Source organism: Parasteatoda tepidariorum, chromosome 4 (assembly GCF_982258835.1).
Source record: "Parasteatoda tepidariorum strain Cologne lab strain chromosome 4, Ptep-v5.0, whole genome shotgun sequence".
In the NCBI taxonomy this organism is placed as follows: Eukaryota; Metazoa; Arthropoda; class Arachnida; order Araneae; family Theridiidae; genus Parasteatoda; species Parasteatoda tepidariorum.
In genome coordinates this window covers 91,331,257-91,358,822 of record NC_141758.1, presented here as the reverse complement: position 1 = coordinate 91,358,822, position 27,566 = coordinate 91,331,257, and the positions used below count along the sequence as shown (strand labels likewise).

The window sequence follows — 27,566 nt, the reverse complement described above, 5'->3', positions numbered from 1 at the left end:
AAATTATATTTTGAATTTAATATATTGGTTGGTATAAATCTAAAATGCACGATATTTTGAAATAAAGAAACTGATTAGGATAAGATATCATTTAACTGAGGTAAAAAAAAAATCAATAGCAGGGATAAATGTGTTTGAGCTATTTTATGCGACTGATACACTAATTGGGGTAAATTATTTTAATGAACTTGTAGGAAAAATTTAATTTGAATTTTAATTTATAAAAAGTCTTTTATATAACAAAAGCCTAAAATATAACAAAAAATGAGCTTGTTTATTTTTTCTCTTTTCTTATAATATCGATTACTATTTAAAAATATTTCAAGAAATAAATACGGTTATTAATTTTTTTCCCAATTCAATAATCTTTTATTTTTGAAAAATAATTTAAAATGAATTCAAACAAAATTCTTCGGAAACCAAATTGACAATTTATAATCATTTACAATTTTAAATTGCTGATACTCTTGAGATAACAATGACATTAATAATCTTAGAAGATAATAATAATTTTCGTGAAGATAACTTTTCTTACAAGCATATTTTCTCTTGTTATTTACAAAATTCTTGTTATTTACAAAGCGTGTTTACAAAAAAGTATTTAGAGCATTATAATGACCTTCATTGAGCCTTTGAGCGTTTTTTAATCTTTTTAAATCAACGTTTCTTAAAAATTGAGAAGATAATTAGGCTATTTTTGAGTAGATAATTACGCTAAAAAATGCATTTGAAATACTACTAAATGCTAACTTATGCTTATGTTTTTAAGATGATAACATGCCTAGAAAAAACTCGCCGGCGACGACAGGGCAAGTCATCCTTTTTCTTTTTAGTTCCATCGAGGCTCCAATCACTAACTATTACTGGATAACGTAATAGTGTAGCAAAGTAGTGGTAACCCAAAAATTCATTGAAAGTTTTTTAAAGTTTCCAAATTTAGCAAATAATTAAGATATCTGCCTGTTTTAACCTTTTGACGTAGGTCTTTTGGGTATATTTTTCAGACGCTCTGACTACAAGTAAAAATAGTTTTTTTTATTTTTTAATTATAAAAAACAATTTAAGAGTAAGTAAAAAAACTTGTTAAATTATCGGCATTGTAATCGAAATAAAATATAAAATCCAGAAAATGAGTTAAACAAGCAATTACTTAAAATCGTAAGTTTTCCCTGAGTCTAAGGCAAGTAAACTATTGGTTTTTTTTCTTAGTGAAAGAGCTTTATACAACAGAGTTAATTTATGAAAATAAACTACTTAATGAGTGTTAGAATATTGCTAACTGCAATGTTACGCAATCAAAGCAAATTAAATGGAGTCTAAAAGCATGAATTTTACTTTTACCTGAAATGATCCATGCTTAGCTTGTTTATACATTACATTTATAGGTTTTTAGGTCAAAAAAGCTTTCTCCAAAAAAACGTTAGAAGTTTGCAAAGAATAACAAAGCGCAAAGAATACTACGAGGATCTACTAAAATGACTTTTTTCTGGAAGAATATCTTCCACAGTTGTAATATAAATTACATATTCTTTTATTCAATTGATAAATAGTTGTATGTTTCTTGGATTGTAACACATTTTTAAAAAAAATATATTTCATAAAAAAATTATGTATAATAAAATCAAACAAGTGCTTACTAAATCACATAACATACGCATTTACATATTGTCAAAGCCACAAATTTACAGTTAGTAAGTTATAGAAAAAAAAAGATATAAGAAGCACTGCAGAATATTCTAACTCTTTTTGAAAAAAAAATTATAATTGATCGATCCAAAATCCAAACAACTGTAAAGATTGCAACAGAAATGACAAATGAAAACTGGTTCAAAAAGAAAAATAAATAATACGCATAACAATGATTATAATATGCAAAAAATTTTGAGCTATAATGTTAATCAATTCAATGTGATAGATCGCAATATTTTCAAATACAGACAGACAAATGCTTTCCTTTTTCCATGAAAAGAATTTTTTTTCAATTTCCTTAAACAACTCTAATTTTTGTTGAAAGAAACTGGAAAAATCACTATAACAGCGTTGTTAATAATTATTGTGATATTATTGTACTCTATAATTATCGATATCTATAAGGATAGCGATAATATAGCATTCAATACATATATCGTAAGGCATACAATTCATGATACATCTTGAAATGCACTTTTATAAACAGTCGCAACATTAAAAAAATATCGAGATTTCGCGATATTTTGGTAAACCATTCAGCTTTGTGTCTCACACTTTAAATATTTTGTTTTAAGGTATATTGCTTTTTCATTTATTGATGCTAAGCAACTTTGAAAAAGAAACAATGGGAGGGGATAACGGTCGAATTTGGGCGGTGTAACTCATGAAACGCAAAAGCAAGGTTAACTTCCTGGGTTTGGATATTATTATGAACTCAATATGTTGTGCAATGTAATGACACGAAAATTAAAGCCTTTCAATAATAAAACGCATTTATCTCGAATACATCATTACGGAACTCTTTTTTAAAAAAATGATTTGCTGCTAACAAAACAGTAGCTCATGAAGATAGAATAGAATATATGAATAACAAAATCTAGAAACTCATTTTCTTGCGTAGTGTTTGTAAAATGATTATTAGGTATATTAAATTCGATTTTGATAAAGCTAAGGAGTTTTTAAGTTTATTTGCCATGAAAACATCTGAACAAGCAAAAAATATAATAATAGGAAATTATTGAGCAGAATTCTTTATGCATAAAAAATGTTTTTCATCTTTTATTCATATTTTAAGAATGCTTTTATTATTTAACTTTTTATAAATTTATGTTTACAAGACTGTACACACATTTTTTGAGAAGGAAATATATAATGAAAAATTTAATCTTCATACAATATTGATGCATTAAAGATATTTATTTTTTATAACTCAAATTTTAAAAAAATTCCTACATCCGGCATAACTTTTTAAATTATAATCCAGCATCCTAAGAGTCAATTTACATATTTTGTGAAAATTACCTAAGATATTTTAATTATTCGAAAATCCAGGACATAATTAAATTGTTATTCAATTAAAAGATTATTAAAAGAGTTTGATTTGTATAAAAAAAAATTTCTTCTTTTGTAGTTTTTTTCCTGAAAGCAATTTACCGATTTCGATTAAACTTAAGATTTTAAACGTACATATACAGATTTCAAAATGTATAAAAAATTAGATGACAAAATAATGAGTGAAAAATTTCCTACATTATCACGCAAAGTTAAAAACAAAAAAAAACTATTTATGAATGAAAATTATTAAAGTAAATAACAAAGGAATAATAAATAATCGTTAAAAACTTTTTGCGAGTAAATGCCCTTTAGGCAAATAAATGAGTGCAAAAATATTTAACTCGCGTAATTCAAATAAAGAAAACTATTCTAATTGTAATGTATTCTAAATGTAATGTATTCTAAATGTGTCAGTGATAAAAATAACATTAGAGCCAAAATATTCGCCCATTCTACTGGTTAAATTATATGGGAGCCTATTTAAATTTATCCGCTATCCACATAACTCTTCTACAGGGCTGAAAGTCCATATGTATCGAGACGGAAAAGAGTAAAAACTGGTAACAAATAAATTTCATTTTTTAGTTTTTTTCCGGGAATAATAAAAACTCATAACTACCAATTGTTTTTAACGGATGCAATTTTTAAATTGAATTGCTTCTTAATTGATAAATTTCCTTACAGTGAATTGTTATTGTTGAGAATAGATTAACTCCTCCCGAATATTATCTAATATTGAAATAGTTCTTCTACCAGTATTTTCTCTTTTCCGTCCCGCTTTCAGGCCTGCGCTTGTATCTGAAAAAAATTACATATTTGTTGGCATGCATTAAGTGTAAATGTATGTTATGAAGCTGTTTCGTATCTTACAATTTCTAATTTGTGTATGTTTAGTAATAAGAAAGCTTTCTTATTAGTAATTGCACATTTAAAAATGCATCACAGTCGCACAATGGTAGAGAGCCGAATTTCTTATTTATTTTAAAACATACTAAATTTAAAAATTAACACTAAGATCCTTAAACCAAGGCATTTACAATACATTTAGAAGGCATTTACGCAAATTATTAAAAAATACTAAAAGCGTAAATTAAAAAATATTAAAAGTATAAAATTAATGCAGAATAGTACTGAGAAAATAGGACAAATAAATACTTCAATTAAATATTTTTAAATAAAGTTTAAAAAAAATATTCCACTTATAAAAAAATCTTTATAAGTTTTTTCTGATGTCAACTCAAGAAATTTGGATCTTATCTCTTTATTGAGTAACCAAATCATGTGAATTCCAATAAGATTGCTCCGACAGCAAAGAGAAGTGGTTTCAGACATTACTATCATGTTATACAGCGAAAGGGCTCAACTGGGATGAACATTGAAGCTTTTACAAGAGGCAAATCTAACAATAAAAAAATCCTTTTCAAACATATGACTTTTAAAAAATGATAAAGATAAATTATTTTCAAATCAGTGATGCCGCTTTCAGTAAAAAGGTTTTAAAAAGTGGTAAAGAATTAAAAACTAAAACTTGCTGATTTTTGTGATTAAAATGATTGTTAATTATCTTAATAGGGATTCTCTTTATATAGACTCATGGTTAAAATATATAGACTCATGGTTGATTATTTATCAATCATAAAAGTGAATAGCTCATGTCCGGTATGTTGAACACCAGATTCAAAGATGGTACAATAAAATTTTAACGTGCAGTTAACTATTTGCATTTAGAGCGTAAAAAATTAAAAATGCGCAAACAAAAAAGAAAATCCTTTGAATAAAAATATATATAGTCTTACCTTTTGCTGCTTCAGGATATCATGGATTTCTGACAAATTGCTTTCAGGATACACGTGAAGCTTTCTAAGTTTATCTTCAACTTCTCTTAACCATCCACGTATGTCTTTCATCTGGATTCCAAGACCTAAAACATTAAAGAAAAATAGTAAAAAGTGATATTAAGATACATATTTTACATGCACCTTTTAAATTTAGTACTTTACATTAAGTATATATTTTGCACTAAGGATTTATCTTCCTCATTCAAGTGGTATGGAAGATACTTTCGAAATACTCATTGAAAAAGTAGCATATAAATCTCGTTTTACTTTTCTTTTCAGTTTTACATAAATACTGGATTTACAAAATACTAATTCTCAAACTATTTTCTTTCAACCAGAAAAACTCAGATTGTGCCGTGTTACATGTAAATGAAATATAAATCAGGGAAAACATGCGGCGCTGAAAATTATTATACAATTTACTCTTATAAATTGTTATCTTAAACTTATGGATTTAGTTTAAGTATTATTAAAGCTATAATAGCTTAAGAAAAGTTAATTAAAATCAAGTAAAGCTGTTGTTTTACCAGGAACAAAATATAAAGTGTTATCGAACCTTAATTCTAGAATTTTATTTCATTAAATAAGCAAAATGTACAGTATGAATTGTAATTTGAAAAACAAATGTAAATCAGAAATTAAATATGCAGGTAAATGAAATTATCTGAATTTTTTTCCTCAACATGCAGTTTTTTTTTTGTACTTAATTTCTCTTCTTTTCTTAATACTTTTTTTTCTTTTCTTTTCTCTTTCTTCATTTTCTTGTTCAAAAGTAAATTTAAAGACAGATTTTTTTTTAAATCTAATTAAGTTTTTTCTTATCAACAAATAAAAGAATATATATATAACAAAAAATACTAAATTTTCCGCTTTTTTCACCCTTTTCAAGTCGTTCTAGCACCAAAAACTATAGAAATGAAAAATATAACATTAAATAAAAAAAAATATTAAAAAATAAAAAAATTTAAGGCAAATACTGAAAATACTGATAAAACTATGGGTATTGATGCCGAAATCTCGAACGTGTCAAAAAAGGGTTGCTTAAGCGTACGTTTTGAGATTCACGCGTTGTAATAAATATTATTGCGAAAATAGGCAAAAATCAGTACTGATTTTCGGAAATCCGCGAATTAGCGGAAGATTCACACGCCCATAATATGGCACTGGACGATATCTTATGATTTTTACTTTTGCAAATTGTCACGTAAAGTTCATACCATTTAATAAACTGTTGCAGGTTAAGTAAAGATTTTAAAAAACAAATAAAACTATTGTGCCACATGGATCAAAATATTGTCGCGTAAATTACATAAGTTACAGATTACTCAAGGCGAGAAAACACAAAGAGTATTAATCTCAATTTGAGACTTTATTCAACTATCTGAATGTTGAATGACCTTATATACAGGTGTCGAACTTTCTCGAACAGAGCATTCCAGAACCCGAAAATTCTAGAAATTGAATAATTAACAACATAAACATTTACGAAGGAATAAGAGTGAATTCTAATGTATTTTTCAAGAAAAACCGCTATTAAACTTTTTTTAACTAGAGGAATGTAGATTGTTCAATATTATTGTATTGAAAGGCAGTTCAGGAAGTAAATGTGATACTGAAAAAAATTCTTATTATTTACTCTTATAAATTGTTATCTAAAATTCCTGTTGATTGATAAGCTGTTATGGTTTGATTCAAGATTTTAAAAAACAATCAAAAGTACTTTGTCACATGAAACAAAATATTAAGTGTTATTGAACCTAAATTTCCATTAATTTTTAACTACAGGAATGTAGATTGTGCAATATTATTTATAAATGGAATGCAATTCAGGAAATAAATGTGGCGAATAAATGTAATTCTCTTCTAATTTACGTCTCATATAAATTGCCACCTAAGAGACTAAAATTCAATAACTTAATAACCTGTTATAATTTTCTTTATCAAAACCAGTCTTTAGTAAACAGAAAATAAGTGTATTATCTTTTTCCATTATATATACAATGTAGTACAACGAGTAAAATCACGAAGACAGCTAACATGTGTCAAAATATTGTTATTTATTTCTTTTCACTTTACGTGCAAAATAGTCATTATAAAACCGTTGTTTAGAGATTGAGGCTGATTACATCTTTAAAACCGGATTTTTTTTTCTCTTTTACATAACAACGAGCTCATTAGCGCTTTCAGAATTCACCTATACATTTAGGATGAGCCTTAAAGTATTTTTTTAAGGTAAAGTGACGGAAGTTTAAGAGAAGAATTAAGGACAAAGCCATAACTTTCTCCGTCATTACAGTTTTCTCTACAGAGTGTTTGTACAATAGTTCGACAACTAAGTGATTTTCTTCGACTAGTTAAGTCATTTTGCCATAAATCATCTTTTTTATTTTCTTCATGAAGAAGAAAAAAATTAGTTTTTCTGCAGATCTAGAATGTTTAAGAATCTCACTTATTCTTTTATAATAGAAAATATAGTTCAAAGCAGCGCTTAACAAAAGATTTAATTCTACCTTGAATTTCAGAAAATAGCTTCAATCAAGGAGCTTTTTTTTTTTTATATAATCCACACTCTTATCTTATAATAGTTTCTCGTTCTTCCTATTCTTGTTTTTATACCTTATACTATAATTATGGTGGTTTATCTTATTTTTTTTTATCAGTGAACAATCCAGTAGTGGGAAACGCTATATTAATCTGCAATAAGTATGAAAAGCCTAAAATTTATTTAAGAGGGTGGGGGTAAAATTTTTGTTTTTAGTTGTTACTCTTTGCAGGTTCGCAAATTTAGAAAAGTAGGAATGACAAATACGACAAAAAACGTTGCATTATTAAAGAAAATTATTCAAAGTTTATTAAATGTAACTTTTTCAGTTTGAAATTTATTGGTTTAGTAAAAATTATATACTAAAATTAAAATACATAAATAATTGCGACTTCGTTTTCTTATTTATTTAAATAATAAACATTAAAATGAAAAAAATAATGCTTACAAAAAGTTATCGAACACCTAAATAACAAAATTAAAAAGTTTAAAGAATTTTAAATCATCAGAGATTACAAAGTTTCCCATAAACGAAATAAATTTTCTTTTCAGACGATAGTCTAAAGACTAAAATAAAAACGCAGAAAAGCGAAGTAAAAAAAATAAAATAAAATAAAATTAAAAAAAGAATTTTGGCGGTGAACAATCATTACTCTGATTTTAAAGGACCCATTAAACAGGAAAATATGAATAAACATTTTTTTTAAAAAAAAAAAAAGAAGTATCTTAAATTGAAAAATTATATTATTGCGAGATTTCTGTTTTTCGAATTTTGCGAGAACGTCATCAAAGTAACATCCTACTAAAAATAAAAGCATTATTTGAAGAACCATATAAAAATCTACATCAGCAACTCTCGTAAGAGGTAATTGTAAAACTACAGGGATTTACGCTGGAATAAATCGCAAATCGAGAGAGTCAAAAAGTGATTAAACTCAAATGAGTGATTCTAAATTAGCGTGTTGTAATTATAAAAGTCCCAAATATGAGCACTACGCTTAATTTAGACACTGCTACAAAAATATTTAATTCATAATATTGAATGTAGATGGCAATATATAAGCATAAAACAATGTAAATGAAGTGAAGTGATAAGTCTTCAACTTTTGCAATTTAATGCAACGAAGCGATATTGCATCGATCGAAAATTGTTTTTATAACTGTGATACTTAAGCGTATATTGTTTAAAGATATCTTGCTTTAATCACTGAGACCGTCTATTTTAAATAAATTAAAAATGGTCATGAGGCCTACAATGAGCTATAAAAAGGGTGCAACCACTGCAAGAAAAACGCTGCCCAGTCAAAAACAGCACTAACCCATGACAAAATTGAGAACAACTGTTGCAGCTCAACAGTTGTCTATACAGCTCAAGAGAGTCCTGGTATTGTGTATTATGTTATAAAGAAAAACAGACACAGTATAATACAGTATAATGCACGTCATTTCTGGTTTTAAGAAGAGTGTTGTGGCATGAGACGAAATAAAAAATATATATTCTTGTCTCTCCATCTCGTGACGGCTTTGAATTCAATTTTACGTTGATATAATTTTTTTTTTTGCATAATATTAAATAGTACTCATATTGGGTGCCAAGCTCACAAATATTAGCTATAGGTTACCAACATGGGCACTGTCCATTATTGCAGATATCTGATGTTATGAATTTAAATCTATTATTTTCCAGCTACCCCCTGCAAGAAGTACATAGACCAATTTTAAACCAATGGCATGCAAAAAGGGGACAACAGCCTCAGGCATCCAGCGAATAAAGGGCTGTCCGGTTAATGATAGAATCTTCAATCTATTACTATTATTTTTACTATGAAGTTAAATTTTTTAGCAGGAAGACAGTAGGCTAAATCAAAATACTTTATGAAGAATAAAATATCACTTTCAAAGAATTGTAGCATTGAAGTTTCAGGTCATTAAAATTCATGCCAACCTTACATTTAATTGAAAAATTACGAATAGTTGGTAATAATAAATTTAGCTGAGCGGTAGAGCTTCGCGCTGTCGTGCCAATGGTCCCTGGTTCGATCCTTGGGTTGGACAAGGTTGACTTAGCCTTTCATCCCTTCAGTGGGTCAATAAAATGAGTACCAAGCATGCTTGGGAACTAAACACTGGGGGTTCCGCATTAGGCTGACCACCCAATTGAAACATCTACTCTATCTGTACCTCAGAGCCCAAAGGTCAAGAAAACTGAGATGGGCACAGTAGGCCTTCTTTGACCCTCTTTGGGCTGTCACCCCACTGAGTTTAGAGTAATAATAAATTTTATAATAAATAAAAACAAATCTTATAATAAATAAAAATAAATTTAAAATATACATCTAGATTTCTTTTAATGGATCAATAATATTACCTTTTTTTACCCCCTACAATGGTTTCAATTCTTTTCTCAATGGTATCTAATCGAGGAGTTTGCCTCGGGCACACACACCACTGCACAATTGGGTATACTATAGCCTACGTCACAGGTTGTGTTATTCCTACTAAATTTGACCCATGAACGGCATTTTCTGCGAGCCTAACTTCAAGCCACAAATAAACAAACGAAGTGTTTGATCGTTTAAATAGCTGCTCGCCAGATTTTATTGCATTATAAAAAAAAGTAATTGATATTCGATTTTTGATTAATAATTGATTTATGTGGATAGTGGCATAGAATTTAGCATTGCGTCATGGTAAATGTTATTCCTACTAAGTGGAAGTAGTTGTGTTTTTTTTACATTATACCCAATTGGTACTTTTATAATAGTATTGAAAATATAAAGCTATTAAAAATCACGAAGAATTTCTTGTGTCTTAGAACTGAGGAAAAAAACTGTGGGAAAATCATCTGAATTCACAATGAAGTTGGCTCAGAATAAGTAAGTCAAAAAAAAAAAAAATTACTCAAATGTTTAATAAATATAACATCGTATTAAAAAATATCGAAATTTTAAAAACTATATGAAACTTCGTAATAATAACTGCCAAAAAAGCGATTTAAAAACTACAAAGATTCACAAACGAATGAGAGCTAATCGAGAGCTCAAAAAAGTCATCACCCAAATGCGATATTCGTAAGTTCTATGCCGGAATAATTTCGCATTAAAAATAAAACGAAAACCATACGGTTTTATTTCCAATGGAACCATCACGATCGATTCTATTTTATTTCAACCAATTATAATAATGACTATAAGAGGAAAACCAATATACCACACTTATTCAATTATTTTTTCGTTACAAATGTTGCCTTACTTTTAGGTGACGTCATATCTTTTTGCGTCTTTCAAAATTAGCATTATCACGTCTATCAAAAGTAGAACTATCACATTTTATCAAAATGTGATAGTTAAAATTATTAAAATGAATACAACTTTCAGGAGAAACGAATTTGTAATCATTTTTTGTATATTCGATTTCAAAAGTCTCGTGAGGCTGGTCATCTAGAACTATTGCTCCGAAATTATGAACCACTATCATGATTTATTAACTAGAACCATTTTTTAAAATGTATAGTGTTAAAGTTGTATTTCTAATTTTATTTAACTACCTAAGAATCTGGCGTAAATCTGGCATTCTTATAGGCATTAAGCTGGGGGAAAGCCTTAAATAGAAATCGTTTCGTTCTTTAAAAAGAAGTTCAGTTTTTACGCATTTTCCTTTAATTTAATATTTTGGATCTATTTGACAAAATAATTGCTTTTTGAGAAAAAAGTAATTAATGCATATTTAGATTTACTCATTTATTTATTTAAAAAAGGGGATAGGTTTTACTGAAAAGTTTTTCAATAGTTGTTTTTACATTGCAATATCCTGCAAAAAAGTTTAAAAAAGTCATAAAATTTTAATTTTTTTAAAAAATGGTGCCGTTTTAATGTCAAAAGTATAACTTGAACCATGTTATACTTTTGTCTGCATAATCAAAAGAATTGGCTCATAGTTGGACATACTAGTTTGTACTGATACCTTGTAAAATAACGCTGCGTAAATATTCTACAACCTTAATTAGGCGTAGAGTGGAACCATCTATCTAAGTTAAGCTATAGTTTAGCACAATGAATTCTTAAGAAGGATAAAATTGCACGTTAATATTATCCAATTTAACATCGGAACAAATTTTAACTACACTATTTCTTATTGAACGATACTAAATATGGTACATAATGTTAACAACTCGTAAAATTTCAGAAAATAGGTTATATTGGCTTTACACTTAATGTATAGCATATTCAACCTTAATAACATCTTAAATTGAATGATGTTCAGGTCCAAGTTAAACTAAAGTATTACTTAATCATATTTAGGAAGAATAGATATGAATGTTAAAATTGTAAAATTTGACACCGCAACACGGTTGAAGCAAATTATAAAGAAAATATATTTATGGTTTAACATGCTCTAAACAGTATTTTCTAAAATGTCTGAAAACCAATTGAACTGGCTTTTCAACTAATAGTGCAGTATTTTTATCCTTAATAAAGTGTTAAGTTGAATCATGTATACGTAAACACTAAATGATGACTCCGAGTTACTTAAAAATTATGAACGTGAATGTTATTATTGTCGAACTTAAAATACCCAAATACCTTCGGAAGCAAAATTTAGAAATTTTTAATTTAGAAAATTTTTATGTAGATTTATGTTTGCATTGTACACTAAAACAAGGTATGAATACAACAAAAATATGACTCTTATTCAGAAAATATGGGAAGAGGGGAAAACTGATAAAAAAAGACCAATAATTTAGATCTTTTCAAAATAAAATAACTTTGAAATTCATTATTTTTTAATTATTCTTGTTTTATAAAACTCAAAAAACTTAACTTAGGGAATATTCCACGCATTAGACATATTATTAATATTTTGATATTTCACAACAAATATCGAAACTTATTTGGCAACAAAGGCCAAAACACTGCAATTAGTTATCTTAGTTTTAGCTGTAAAATATAAAATAATAGTTTAATCAACTAGTTCGGAGTCTATTCCCTAGACATAGGTATATGAAATATGCAAGCAAAGTTTCAAGGGGTTTGAAGTAAAATATTTTGAGATATTGCATGTAAAATAGAGGAAAATAACCGGAAAATTCTTTCTGAAGAAAAGGACAATAGAACACAGTTATCAATGAAATAACCAAAATAAAAGGATTTTTTAAATAATCATAACTTTTTTTCGATTAAGAGTAGAAGCAAAACTTAAACGGTTTTAAAAGAAAGTTCATAGTTTTATTTTATGTACTCGTATAAAAAAAAAGGCTTTTTTTACTCGAATTTGGACAAGAAATACGAATTTGAACAAGAATATTATTTATTAAATAATAATATCCATGGTTCGACTTGTTCCAAAACCTTGTTCCTAACAGTGTATCTCATAAAATTTCAGGAAACAGATTGGGCCATTTTTCTAAACAAAGTGTCTCTAATATTTAATACTGATAACGATTTAATTGTTAGACTAAGTAAACATTCAACTACTTTTACTCTGCGTTTTATTCAGTGTATTAATGTAAGCTGCATTCTTAAAATAACTTTTAAACACAAGAAACATCTCAGAGAAGGAAACATATGTCCGTTAATCGGCTAAACATTTAAGTAAGAAAGTAAACAACCTATACAACAGCTTAATCAAAGACTATTCTTTCTTTTCAATACATCGATCCCGATGACGTCCATAAATAAGTTTCGAAACAATCAAATCTTATCCATAAAGTCTCAATTACAGAAAGACTTAACCTACATGTAACCCGACAAGCAGAAAAATTAATAGAAAGAGGACACTATTCATAGTGTCAAGGGCTTTTCCCTTATTTAATAATATGAATTTCTGATCACGTCGGCTTTGCGTGGAAATGATACTTGTTCAGGCACTATCAATTACTAATAACGCATGTTCAATAGCTGTCATTAAAAACAAAAACTACCAAAGGGCTTTGAGGCTTTCTTTCTGTTTCATCCATCAAAGATTAACAAAAATATGATAATATATTGATAATCAAGTGATAGATATTAAACGCTATTTTAGGAACACCAGCAGTGAAAACTGATAAAACTGATTTATCTTTGTAAACATGGAAATATAGTGATTAAATGAGGATTTTTAAATTATTATAAATTGAATCATGACATGTGTTCAAAAGAAGAAGAAAAAATTCTTATCATCTTTGTTGGCTTGATGTTTCTTTTTAAAACTTGAAATGCACGCAATTATTAAACCGTAAATAAACTTGTTTACAGACTTCTTGTTTAATTAGAAATTTACTTTCATCTGATATTAGCATACAATGCTTAAGATTATCAGTATATCAATCACTGTTTATATATACATATATATCTCAATTTCAGCTATTATATATGTAAATTTATATCTTGAGGGTTGTAGTTTTATATATTTTAAGGCATTAAAATAAGTAAAAATGAATTTACTCTCTATTTGTTCAGCACATTAAATGAAGAGAAAAACAGAAAGCTAAGGTAAAAGTGGGTTACATTAGTCCTAAATTATAATATAGAACACACATAGAAATTGCATTTATTTTTAATCATAGACATTAGCACAGTAATCGATATTTCCTTTTTAAAATACTCGTAAAATTTTAGCGTTGGGTCTATGAAGTATATATAGTTAGCGTTTTTAGTTGAATAAAGTAATATGTTCCTTTTTAAAATAATTTTTACATAAAAAAGAGGATATGATGTAATATGAAAAGCATTCATTTATTTGAAATAAAATCGGTGAAAAACATTTATAAAAAATATTTCTAAAATATAACATTTTACTGGGGTGAATTTGACCATCACACATATCTTCTATACTGATTTATGTAGAAAATGACCTATTATTTAAGTATGAAAAAGTTCTGTAATAATTGAATCACGCTGATAAAAATTTAAAAACGCATACTATTTTTAAAAAAATTTTGAATCGTACCTTTCCATGTAGAAAATACTTTTTAGAATACATTTAAATATAATTCTGGTACGTAAAATTAAAGTTAATCAAAATTTTCTGTTTTTTAGCATATTCTGGTACATAAGTTATTAATAAAAAGTGCTTATAATTTTTTTAAATTTAAATTTCGGGTAAATGTATCTAATTCGGAACAATGTTTTGTTCGAACGTTATTACAATTTATATATACTAATAAATAAAAAAGTCATGTTTTCAGAAATAAAAATTTCAAGGTATACAAATAATTGAACTAAAACTAATGTTCTAACCAAAAAAAATTAAATTAGTTAGAGGAAAACCAATGTCCAAATCATGTTTAATATTTTTATTATCAATATTTTTTAAATACCTTTTATCGCCAAGAATTAAATTTCTCTTAAAAATAATCAGAAAATTGAAAAAAAAACATTAATTACAATACTCTTGCATAATTTTGATCAAAATCATACTAAATTATAATTAAAACAATTCTTTTAGTTTTGTTCTAATTTTGATAAAATAGAATTATATTTATCTATGTAAATAATTCTATTTATATAAATAATTCCATTAATATTTTTATTTATATAATGTTTTAATATTGGTACACAAGCATTATAAAAAAAAAACATGAAAATAGTGATTATATTCAGAAAGATATCTGTTAAATCCTAAATGGCAAAAAGATGTTTCACTGCTATATCTGATTCTGATATAAAGAATAACAAAAGTGTTTTGATTTGTATCACAATTCATCATACAGTAATAAATACATGTTTTTCATAAATATATAGGTAATACTATTTTACAATAAGCACAATTTATTATTTTATTCTTATATTATTAATGTCAATTTAAACTTTTAACTTAAAGTTAAGCTATAATTTAAAGAATTTAGTTATCTATAAATATCATTTCCAATTATTTTATAGTTTCTATTAATACATAGTGTACAATGGCCTTTTGAAACATAGTTTATATTTTTTTCTATTTAATTTAAGGAAAAATATTTTCTAATAAAGCACAAGGGTTATGAGTCTTTCCATTTTTTTTAAATTTATGAAACAAAAAAGTTATGTTTTCAGATAAATGTTTCCAAGATATATAAATGATTGAAATTAAATTATTGTTTCTATTAAAAATACGGGTATAAAGTCCTTCAAAATTAAACAGAGGAAAATTAGAGTTAGGTTCAGATAAATCAGTTTAATCAATCTATAATTTTAAAAAAAATATTTCCTTGCCAAGATAATAGCTTCAAAAAAATGCATAAAGCATGAATTATACAATATTCTCACAAATTCTTGATTGTGTTTCAGCTTTTAAAGATTCTAATTTTAACACTTAAATAATTATTAAAAGCCTAATCATTATTCTAAAATTTATGGGGCATATTTCATTATTTATAATTGTGCATCTAAATCCATAGCTCGGAATGGAAACAAGAAGATACTTTATTAGACAAAATTCATAACTGAAAAATAATAAACATAATCATACATAACTAAAAACACGATTTAAATAAATATTGCTATTTTTTAACTTTGTTTTCTTTCGATATTTTTATTTTAAAATTACACTTTTCTAAAAGTGTAGTATGCCTTTTGTTCAGTCAACAATTCAGAAATATATCTTATATAACATGGTTTTACAACTTACATGAGTTCGGGGACTACAATTAAAAACACCAATCAAATATAGTGCGGCAACTTTAGCAGCAAAAAAAAAATATCCCGACTTATTAGTAATTATAGCAACAACAAAGATCCTCGAGCATCATGCCATATTCAATTAAAATAATTTAAATAAAACATGATATTCATTACCTCCTTTATGCTCTTTAAAATTTACAAATGTAAATAATTTCGTTCAAAATTAGTAGTTTCAAAAAGTTAAATTTCTTTGGGAAAATTTCTGATACGCACACGCTAAATTATCTTCACAAAATACGAAAATAAACGAAATAAAAATGAGCAACATACACAGTTATTGTATTTGAATAAATTTTTGTATTTGAATAAATATTTGCTTAGATGCAAAACCTGAGAAATAATTTTTTTTGCGCAGTTGGTATGTTAAATTTCACAAACTTTTTGGAACAAACTTTTTTAAATTTTTTGGAATGGAAGAAAAGTATTTTAAACACATATAGATTTTTTACGGAAATTGTCCACAAAAATATAACGACTAACATATTTTAGTTCGCGAGCCACAAAAAAAGGCTTTGCTGGCCGGATGCAGCCCGCGGGCCCCCAGTTAGTAACCACTGTTATATAACATCTGTTCTCAATCTTTTCCCATTTACGAATTTAAAATTGAGGCTATCACAACTATTTAGTATCCTATATATCTCTAGTTTCTATTTGTAGAAAAAGAAAAAAATACATTTGAACTTGTGGTTATCCCGAAGTGTTTTTATTCTCCATACTTTAAAAACATTCATAATAAGGATAATTACTTAATTTAAACGGATATGAGAAAAAAAAATATTCGATTTCTTAAAGAGGATATTGAAAAAAGGAAGAAGCAATAGCTAAAACACCATCAATTAAACAGGACAGGAGGAAACATCATCCACGGAGTCACATAGAAGGTTACAAAAAATGCCTTTTGACACTTGAGAAATAAATTATACACGTTTTACCTAAATATCTAAAATAGGTAAACGATTATTATTCTATTTTCACCAAAGGCTTATTCGAGATGCTTAAGTTTAAATAAAAAATAATTAATTAAATAATGTATTTGTTTTCTTTGTAGCGTGTTTACCTTTTTTGTTTTGTTTTTTTCTATTATCGGAATATGCTTAGATAATAGCTTCGAAGTAGGATTACATTTTTTTTAATCAGAAAGATTAAACAATTCGCAATTGACACCAAAAATGATTCTCTGGATTAAAATACTATTTATATCGACTGATTTAAACTCAGCAATACGATTCGAGTATAAAATTAAGGAAATATGCTCACGTTTCAATCTTTTGAATAGTGTTTCAACTTTTTGATATCATTTGAGGTACAAAAATTTCTAGATCATACCAATTCTTACCTTATATAAGTATTATTTTTAAAGAATACTAAAGTTCGGGCGGAAAGGGCGAACAACGAATGCAAATAAGTCAAATAAATAAACAAAGTAAACAAATAATATTTTTTTCATTAAAAGTCATTCTTATTTTTTTTTCTCTACAATTGGGTGCCGGCAAGGACGTCATCGTAGGTAAATCATAGCTTTTGTCTTAGATGCCAATCAAGTTCGACAAACGCGCGTGACGTGGCTTACAGGTAGCCAATTAAATCACTTTTAAATCACATGGTTAGACATACCGTAAACCGGGGCGAGTCTACCCATTTTAGTTTTATCTAATTTTCACTATTTTAAATTGCAAATAAAAAAAATTTTACCGACGGAGGACTTAGTTCAGACTCTAAGGAAGATGGCGCTGTAGTAGTTTGATCCGTTTTTATTTATTTGGTGTCATTTTAACCGACCTGTTCAAACGTCTTTTGAGAGATTTGCATTGAAAATCAGCAAACTTTTAGTTGGTGCTCCGTAAGTATATTATTATTCTTACTATTTTCACTTTGGTTAAGTGATAAACTTATTTAAGACTAAGATTACATTAATTTTATATGAAAAAAAAAAACAAAAAGAATGTAAGTTTTGCTGTTGTAAACAAAAAGCCAGAATTCGCGGGGCGAGTCTACCCATTCGTATTTAGTTTTAATAAAGCATAATAATATAATTTAGAACTTTGTTTATATTAAAATTAAGTCATTTTAAATGAATTTGAGTATATATATTTTAATTCTGCATTGATAAATTTATCATTAATAAGAAAATTTATAGGTTAAATATAAATGTAAATATAAAATATGTTTATTTTACCTATTTTTTCAATTTTTATATCACAAAATTAACTTTTTTTATTTAATATTATATTTTAACGAGAAAACATTGTAAGAAAAATCACACCTCCCAAAAGAATGGGAAAAGGATTTTTCATGATTCCCAATGTTTGAATTTCGATTTTGTTAATAATCTTTAATTATTATTATTAATTAATTATTTAATTGTAAAATTTATATTAATTTAAATTTATTTTTATCAACAATAATCAGAAAAAAATGTTATTTTATAATGTTAATGATTATAAAAACAAAACTGTGATCAAAATGGGATAATCGATCAAATACTCAATTTGTGTTATTTTATGAATAAAAAAATGGAATATATAATAAAGTTATGAATTTTACTTCATAAATATCCTATATAGTAACTAAAATAACAATTTAATAGTAAAATTTGATTATTTACAATGTTAACATTCATTTTAGTAGAATGGGTAGACTCGCCCCATACGAGAGATTTGTCAGCAGTTCTATAAAAATATACAGTAACAGCGCAACTGTTAATATTTTCTAAAATCGATTTCACAGCTTTAAAGAGGGATAAATGACGATTCCGAAACACCTATTAAAAGCCTTTTTTCTTTAATATTTACAAAAGTTTGACCGCTTGAAAATTGACAAACTGAAAAAATGGGTAGACTCGCCCCGGTTTACGGTAATTATTTCGCCTCTTCTCGAGTTGCAAATACATGATTTCTGAATCTAATTTTGAAAATATGGATAATAAGGACAAAATCTATAAAAATTTAAATATGAAAGAATAGTACAATAAACTGAATTAATTAATTTTATTTTGAAAATAACTTAGATGTTTACCCAATATTTCTAATTACCTTAAAAATTAGAATCTCCATTTTCTTTTCTTTTTTTTAAAAATACTAATTTTTTAGTGTCCTAATGGAGATTTTCAAACATTTCTTTATACTTATTACATGATGAAATAATACAAAAATCCAAAATATTTCATAATTTTTAAAAAATTGTTTCGAGAATGTTTAGTTCTGACAGCACAGAGGAGATAAAGATTATATTGTTTGAAATGACTTTGTGAAAAATTACTTATTGGATTTTAAAATAAAGATCGGGGCAACCAGGAGTCTCACTCGTTGATGAAAATTATATTTGGAAGCAAATTTCACTACTTCTTTTTTTCGTTTCTTTACCAGCTTTTTTTTTCTTTCTTCTTTTTTCTGTCGAAGAACTCGACCTTTAAATTTAAAAATGCGTGTATAGTTAAATTTAAAACATCAAAGTGTTTTCCTTTTATTTTCTTAGATGTTTCTTGAAAATTATGAAAAATTAAGTAAAAAAGAATTGAAAAAGAATAAGAAGTAAAAAAAAAAAAAAAAATTAAGAATTTGATTACGGATCAAAGCTGGACTCTGTGCTGACAAACAATTTGTTTTGCCAATTTTATGTGCTGAAATTCTTGTATAAAGAAAGGGTAAATTATGAAAATCTCTTCTGGAACTTAGATGTGATAAAAAATAGAATTACTATTTCAATTTGTTTTTCAATTTTAAGCAGAAGGCTTTAAACAAATATTTTTCCATGCAAGGGAATTCCTGTGAGCGTGTCTTAGCGTTGTCATTAAAGAGATTTTCTTGTCAGAGGTTAAAGTAATTTTTAAGCAAAATGAACTAATTCAATAAAAAAGCTAGATGAAATAAGACACTGCGAATGGGTTCACTGACTTATATTACAATTGTCGGACAGTGTTTATTTGAATCAAATCACTATTTAATATCGTAACTTTAAAAAATAATCGTAGAGTAACAAAAACGTTAGGTAATTTAAAATAATATTTGTCCAGAAAATTTTGTATACAACGTTTTAATGGAAATTTACTACAAATTCTATCGAATCAATAAGTAAAGAAATCTAATTTAATTGCGAGTTTGGGCTTTCCTTTAAATGGAGAATATTAAAAATATTTTTTGAATATTTAATTTCAAATTTTTCAAATAAAATTGATATTTTTTTATCAGAGGGTCTGATTTAAATAGTATACGAAAAGACAGCACTATCTTTGATACAAATGATTTTGAGGCAAAAATAGAATGATTAGAGCGAAAATTAATTATGAAGAGTAACTCCTAAACTAACATAATACACAAAGTAGAACTTTTTTTTTAAATTTCTTGAAAAAAAGACTTGTCTGAAAAAGTTTTTTTTTCCCCACAGTTCCAAATAACAAAATTATAAAAGTAGCTATGTATTGACATTAACCATTATATTTAGCAGTTAAGTTAAATAAAATATAAGATTAAATAGTACATTTCCTTCTCAGTAGATATTCCTGAACCTTTTATAGGCGGAGTTAGACTATATCACTTAAAAATACCGTGACTAACACAGAAAAAGGAGAAAAAACAATAATATTTTTAAAAAAATAACATACTTGTCTCTCGGGTGTTATTGAATCGGTAATAACAATTATTCTAAGCATTTTGTTTTGAAAAAGCTTAATACTAGAAAATTTATTTGGGTAAGATTCAAAGTTAGAGAGGTAATATAAGAAAATGTTCGGAAGGTTTACGCTACATGCATATTTTTAAACAAAATGGTTTTTTAAATAATAATAATAATAAAAGAACGTTTTTCTTCAAAAATTATTGACGTTTGGCTCTATAACATAATATGAAGAATGAGAGAAATTAAGTCTTAAACATGTGATATTTCGGATAAAAAACTAGTTAGTGTTTCATGCGATATATATTTATCTCGACTGTCGATTTATACAGAATTTGCGTCGATATCGATGTTCAACACTGTAGCCTTGTAAGTTTGAACCCGACCATGTAGACAACAAAACTCTTGGACTTGGCATTTTGATATAGTGAAATTCTTGGGGGAAATCAACTTGCACCTGAAATACATGGAGGGGAAAACCACAAAAACCTCATGCGTTTAACTCAACAGCAAATGAACTAACACATCTACCACTGGATGTATTTTTCGCCAGCAGTGTGATCCGGGAGCAAAAATTAATCAAGCAGAAAACAGCTAACTATGTGTCCTTATACTGGAAACGGTTTTTATCCCTGATATTATTTACCGCAATGACGCTTACAGTTTTATTTTAAAAAAGAGAGAAAGACCATTCATTCTATTGTAAAACAATGGTATTGCCATCTGTTTTTATTTCATTAATAGGATACGTATCATTCCTTTGTTATCCTGACATACTTTCAAGAAAATACCACCAGTTTGAATAACAGAGGTGCTGCCATCTCTTTTAATAATCTTGAAACTAAAGTTGTGTAATTTAAGCTGTTAGGAGCATAGAGTTGAAATACTGGGTAGAGAGAGTAGAATAACCCCCGACCCGTGGACAAGATAAAGTCACGTGACTGTAGCCCAAACTTGCCGTTCACTGAGACCGCTTCGATTCCCGTTCATTCGTTTAGCATTGCGATCGTCTGATGCAATTAACTGTCTGTCTTTTTAATTCAGAAATAAGAATGATACAAAAGTCCTCAGCATTTTGCTGCACGGAGAAGATTTCTAGGGACTGTCTGATAACTTTTTACAAGAAAGGGCGACATTTTTTTTCACTTTTTCTATTTTAAAATTGATTTTAAAATTTTTCCGATACTCAGTCATGCTCTGATAATCATGTTTTATTTGCTTTAATAATCAATTTCGCTCGTTTTTGCTCACTTTTTTTGCATTTAACATAAGTTTTTATTGTTTCTTAAACTTTAAACTTATAATGTTTAAGTATATTTCAATATATACTCTATTTTTAGCTGAAATAGTTGCAAAGCTTTGTTGGCTTCCTTGGCGAGATACTTAAGCGCCAAGGAACATTAGAGTAAACTTTCGGTTTTGTTTTAGTTCTCTTTAAATGTCGATATCATTTCTGCATATTCTGAAGATTTTGTATATCTTTACCTCTTGATTACTAAAACCCAATATTTATCTTGTTCTAAAATGTTTCCTTTAAATATATATATTTAAATATATATATTTAAATAAAAAATATGGTACATAAGAAGTTGTGTTTTTTAAATTACATAGGAATGCTTGAAAACCAAATTATTTGTATATTCTTATATGTTTGATGAATAATTAAATTCTATGAAATATTTTTAGTATTTAAATATAAAATAGTGTAAAGTAGTTTTAGTGTCAATTTTTAATAAAATTATATAATTCTGTTACTATACATAAAATGAATACAAATTATGTACTATTTAGAAAATAAATTAAGGTATATTTAATATAATCATTAAGTACTTGTTTATCTTCTTTTTATTTAAAAATAGTTGCTGTATTGGAAATACTTTATTTTACTAGTATATTAAAGCGTAGAATTAGTTTGATTTAGTGCAACAAATTTAGAAAACATAACATAGAAGTGGCTAAGTTGTAAAGGAGTAAATTAGTGCAGTAAATTAGCGCATGTTATGCATTGGTATGTAATAAACTGCTCAGACGGTCAAGGCTAACAGTTGGCTGTGGTGCAAAGATTTAACATCGTGAACCTTTCTTGTAAAATTTCAACTGTTTTTACCTTTATATAGATTGTATATATTTAATTTGCAGCTGGCTAAAAGATATAGTTTTAAATGCACTTACATTTTCTATGGATGGGCATTGTAATTTTCTTAATGTCCATAAAATGATTATGGTTCTTTTATTTGTAAAATAAAATATTTTTAACTGTTACTTTTTAAGTTACTGGTTTTCTGTATAAAAATTATTAAAATATACATTGACCTATAATAGTTGCATAAATTTACCTCATAAGAAGTTGCATAAATTGCAATTTCTATCACAAATAAAAGTAAGATATTTTAATTATAAGTTCGTCATTAGTTTCAATGTACATTTAGTACAAAGTAAAAATTCTAATTGCTTTCTCTTTTATTTAAGTATTTTTTGTTTAAATTTCGAAAGCTTTTCTACTAGTCTCTTTGTGTGTACAATTCAAACTTCCCAGTAATTTATGGAATTAGATTGTACATGAAATACAAAGTAAAATTTCTAATTAAACTCTTTTATTATTTTAATGCTTTTAATCTTATATTTTTCTCTATTCGGAGCTGAAAACTTTTATATTAGAATAAATATTTTATTTCATATTTAGACAAATTGTTGAGTATTAAGTTAAAATGCAACAGCAGTTTATTTTTGAAAATATCTATTTTAAGTGTCAGGAAAAAAAGAAGTCAAAATTCTAAATTAATAATGTAAATAATCTTTATTGTATAAATAATTTAATGTATTCAATATATAAATAAAATTCTAAACGTAATTAAATTTAATCAAAAATATGTTTTCTAACTAATCTATTCTACCAAAAACGGGTTGTATTTTCCCCGAAGCTATTTTTCCCGAAATTTGATATTACCTCTCGAGCAGTCTTTTGGTGAGCATAAATAAAAATGATAAAAGTGTTGCAACATTAACGTTATTTCTAAGCATCGAACTTTTTTCAGACAATCTGTTTAATTTTACAATTTGTTTTATCTAACAGTGATAAAACTTCTAAAACGTAAAGATTAAATTTATTTTTTAAACGAATTTATGTTTCATTAAAAAAGAAAGGCAACATCTTCAAATTCACATTTTAAGCCCTGGTAGATTTAAAAAAAATCCTGACTTTTGTATCGAAGTTATTATTATTTTTTTAAAAATAACAATAGTTAAATGTAATAATAGTTATTACAATATATATTGTTAATTTTTTTTTAAAATAGGTCTTTGCAATAAAAACACTTAAAAAAAATTTTTCTGAATATAGTAATAAATATAAGTGATGCAGAATATCGTTTTTTATTTTTATATAATGAATAAATTTTAAGGAATAGTGTTAAGGGTACAGACGAGAACTGCTGAATTTTTTTAAATAAAGGCAGTACTTTAATTAAAAATTCTTTGTTAAGAAGAAAAAAAACTCCTCATGTTTTAAAAACCCATTTAATAATATTAAAGAAATGTGATTAACGAAAATATTTTTTTCTCTCTCTTTCAAATGCCCCGATTATTTGCGCATCGGTAATATCGAAATAAAGCTGTTTAAAAACTTCGTGCGCCAACATTTGTGATACTGCGCCAAGTATTGCACTCTTTCCATCACGTGACTGTAACTCTTTGCTTGCTATCTGTGGCGTGTCTTTTCAGAAGGAATAAAGCGAACTTGGTTCCTCTACCTACTATTTCAACTCTATGGTTAGGAGTCACCACACCTTAACACCTATACTACAAATAAAAAGTTCTGGAACATGTATTCAATACAATATTTTTTTCTTAAAAAAATCGCGATAATTTGTTCGTAGGTTAGAAATGTTTCCGTTACTCCAATATTTTATTTACTCTTTACGCGTTTCTTTAAATGTTTAAAAATGTTCAGAAATAGCCTCAAAGTTACAATGAAAAGACATAAATTATAAGTCTGATTATCAAACAAAGTAGAATAAAACGCAGGAAACTCATAAAAATCAATTATGGTCATTTTTTTTAATCTTCTTAAGATTTTTTGATGCAAAGTTTTTTTTCTAAATAATTATAACATTTTTAATTCAAAATGTGTTAATACAATCATGGCATTGGAATTATACACAATTTATCAGCTAATTTTATATATATTAAGTCTCACTTATATATATTATATATTTTATATATATTAAGTCAAAAAAATTATTGTCACAAAATCGTTTCTAAATTTTAAAAAATACTGAACTGCGTGAACTTTATTTTTAAATCTTTAAAATAAATGACTAGCTTTATTTTTAAATCTACATAAAATGGTCTAATAACATGTTTAAATTGAAGAAAATATTCAAATTTTTGCAATTTAATCACGGATTAAATCGCATTTTAAATACGAGATTACAAATCAATACTTACTCCTAGACACTTTTTTAAATGCAGTGAACATTGCAGATAGAGGCCTTTAGATGCATGGGCAAAGTTTTTGTTTAGAAGTTACGTAAGATCGCCTCAAGAAAGTGCAATCATTGTAAAAGAGAAAAAGAAAAGAAGACAATTTATTTTTCAAAAAAAGAATGAAGAACGAAAAGAAAAGAAATGTTGGGAAAAAATTTAAATATATGCTTTAAATTTCTTTTGTAAGGAAGTGCATATAGTTCCAAGGTAGAAAAAAAAAGAATTTTAATTTAAAAATTTATAAGAAATTTAAATTTTTAAATGTAAAGGCCACTTAAATTTTAATGATCTAAGTCTTCATTATTAAAATTATTGTATGAGAAAATGACATTTTGTTCTTCACAAACTATTTTGCTCGAGTCAAATATTTAGTCTTAATTATACTATCACAAAAAAAAGATACAAATTTATAGTTTAGGTGTCATTTAGTTATCAATTGGATGCTTCCTCTGGTTAGATGCCTTGGGTCATATCTCCTACCTCCTCCTCCCTTCTCTGCAAGCTACTGATTTTATATTATTTTTTAAATAAAAAAAGGGCTTCAATATTTTTACTTTAAGATAAATCTGTTCTGAAGTACAAATATAACGTACTAACATTTCGAAAATGAGCGTTATAAAAGCGCATGTACCCATTCACATAAAAATAAATCATTTAAAATTAGATAGATTTTGTAACTGATTTAACAGAAAAAGTAAAAATTAAAATTATGAATTTAAAACATCACTATAAATTGTAAGAATGAAAGTTTTATTTATTTATTCTTTGCAGAAATAAGGGTAAAAGATAAAAGAACAACTTAGTATTTAGTAAAAAGAAAAGAAGGTTCCGACTCTGTTCTAAATCATGAAATAATGAAAAGAAATATCGCAGTAAACAAGAGAAAATGTCGAAAATGAAATGTGAGAAATCTAAAATATTTAGTTATCGCCATTTATTACTAAAAAACAATTGAATTAAATGGGATAATGACCCGGCTAGAGTACGCGTGCTATTGTTTGGTATTCCATGTATTGATGTATTTGAAATAAATGGCCATTGCCCAATATGAATTTTTCTGGCAATTTTTACTCCGATATTGGCATTGCCCAATATTCCCTTCACTGATGTTGCCAACAATTACCACGTTAGCGGCAAAAGTGAAAATTTTGATTCATAAAAAAAAAAATTTAATAAATTAATTAAATATCGTTTTTCATTACTCAAGTAAGCGAAGAAACAAATGAATGCATTCAAGCTTTCTATGTGATTTTCATAATTTTACTAAATCACATACTTTATTGAATACAATGCCTAGATAAATTAAATAAGAGTTCTAATATTCTATATTTTATTAAAATATTTCCAGGCATTGTAGACGATGCCGGCATTTTCTACTTTTGCTGGTAACATTCATGTGTAAAAAAGAAAAGTATTTCTTAAGTCAGAACAGTTCCTTATTTGGAGGGGGTGGGGAAAGAACATGAGATAATTTTTACAACGGGAAATTAAAAATAAATGTACAAAAAGAGTTTCCTTACTTTTAATTGCATTATCTCGTTCTGAAGTTTTCTGTGGATGTAAAATCTTTTCCACCAAGTCCCATTTATTGCTTAAAATATTAATCCATTTACTGATGTCTTCCGATAATTCTGGATTCATAAGTTTCAGCACCTCCGCCTGCTCTTTAAGCATGACAAGTTCAGACGATATATCTTGAGTCTGACATTCCTATAAAAAAATTTTGAAACTTTTGTAATCAACATAATAAATTTCTTAATTTAAAGTTGTTATATTTTTAATATGGTACACAATATTTAGGGAATGTTTTATTAACTTCAAATCACCTGTTTCATCTACAGATGAAATTCAAATGCAATTTTATTGTCTACATTCACTACGATGATAAACCCTATAAGTTCGTTAATTGTTAAATATTCAATAAAAATTGCCAGTTGATCACTGCCATCCCATTGAAAAGGGTAAAACAGTGAAACATATAGAAAAAAAAATTAGTTTGTAGTGAATAAAAAGTTTAAGTTCAATTTTGTTTAACTTCTTTTCCGTTGAATATCTGTGGTACTCTATTTCCTACTCTTTATATTAAAGTTCAATTAAAACTACTAAATATTTTGGTGATTAGCGCAAAACAAAATACAAAAGGATTTGGATTGCTGGAACAGATTAAATAAGAACTGACAAAAATAATTATTAAAATAATACAATAAAAGGACAATTGTTTTTCAATAAATAGTTCCAATAAATAATAACAGAAGTTTTGATGTTTAAAGATTCGTGCTTGATTTAAATTTGTTAAATTTTTTATATTTTGTGTTTCCAGTCTTGAATAATTATTTTCATAAACATGGATATTACAACTTTTTATACATTTTCAACTTTTAGCATGTGATTTATAAATAAACCCATTTTTGTAAAGAACTCTTGAGT

General features: G+C 26.7%; 1 protein-coding gene across 1 annotated transcript in view; it reads right to left on the bottom strand.

Annotated features, from left to right (window-relative positions):
- Window positions 1-27,566, bottom strand: part of LOC107444534 (uncharacterized) — a 399,483-nt gene that overhangs the window by 177,340 nt on the left and 194,577 nt on the right. The window contains exons 7-8 of the mRNA XM_043043210.3: window positions 26,660-26,849; window positions 4,821-4,945 (exon numbers count right to left, since the gene is read on the bottom strand). Coding sequence (XP_042899144.2) covers window positions 4,821-4,945; window positions 26,660-26,849 — 315 coding nt within the window. The remainder of the gene's footprint in view (window positions 1-4,820; window positions 4,946-26,659; window positions 26,850-27,566) is intronic.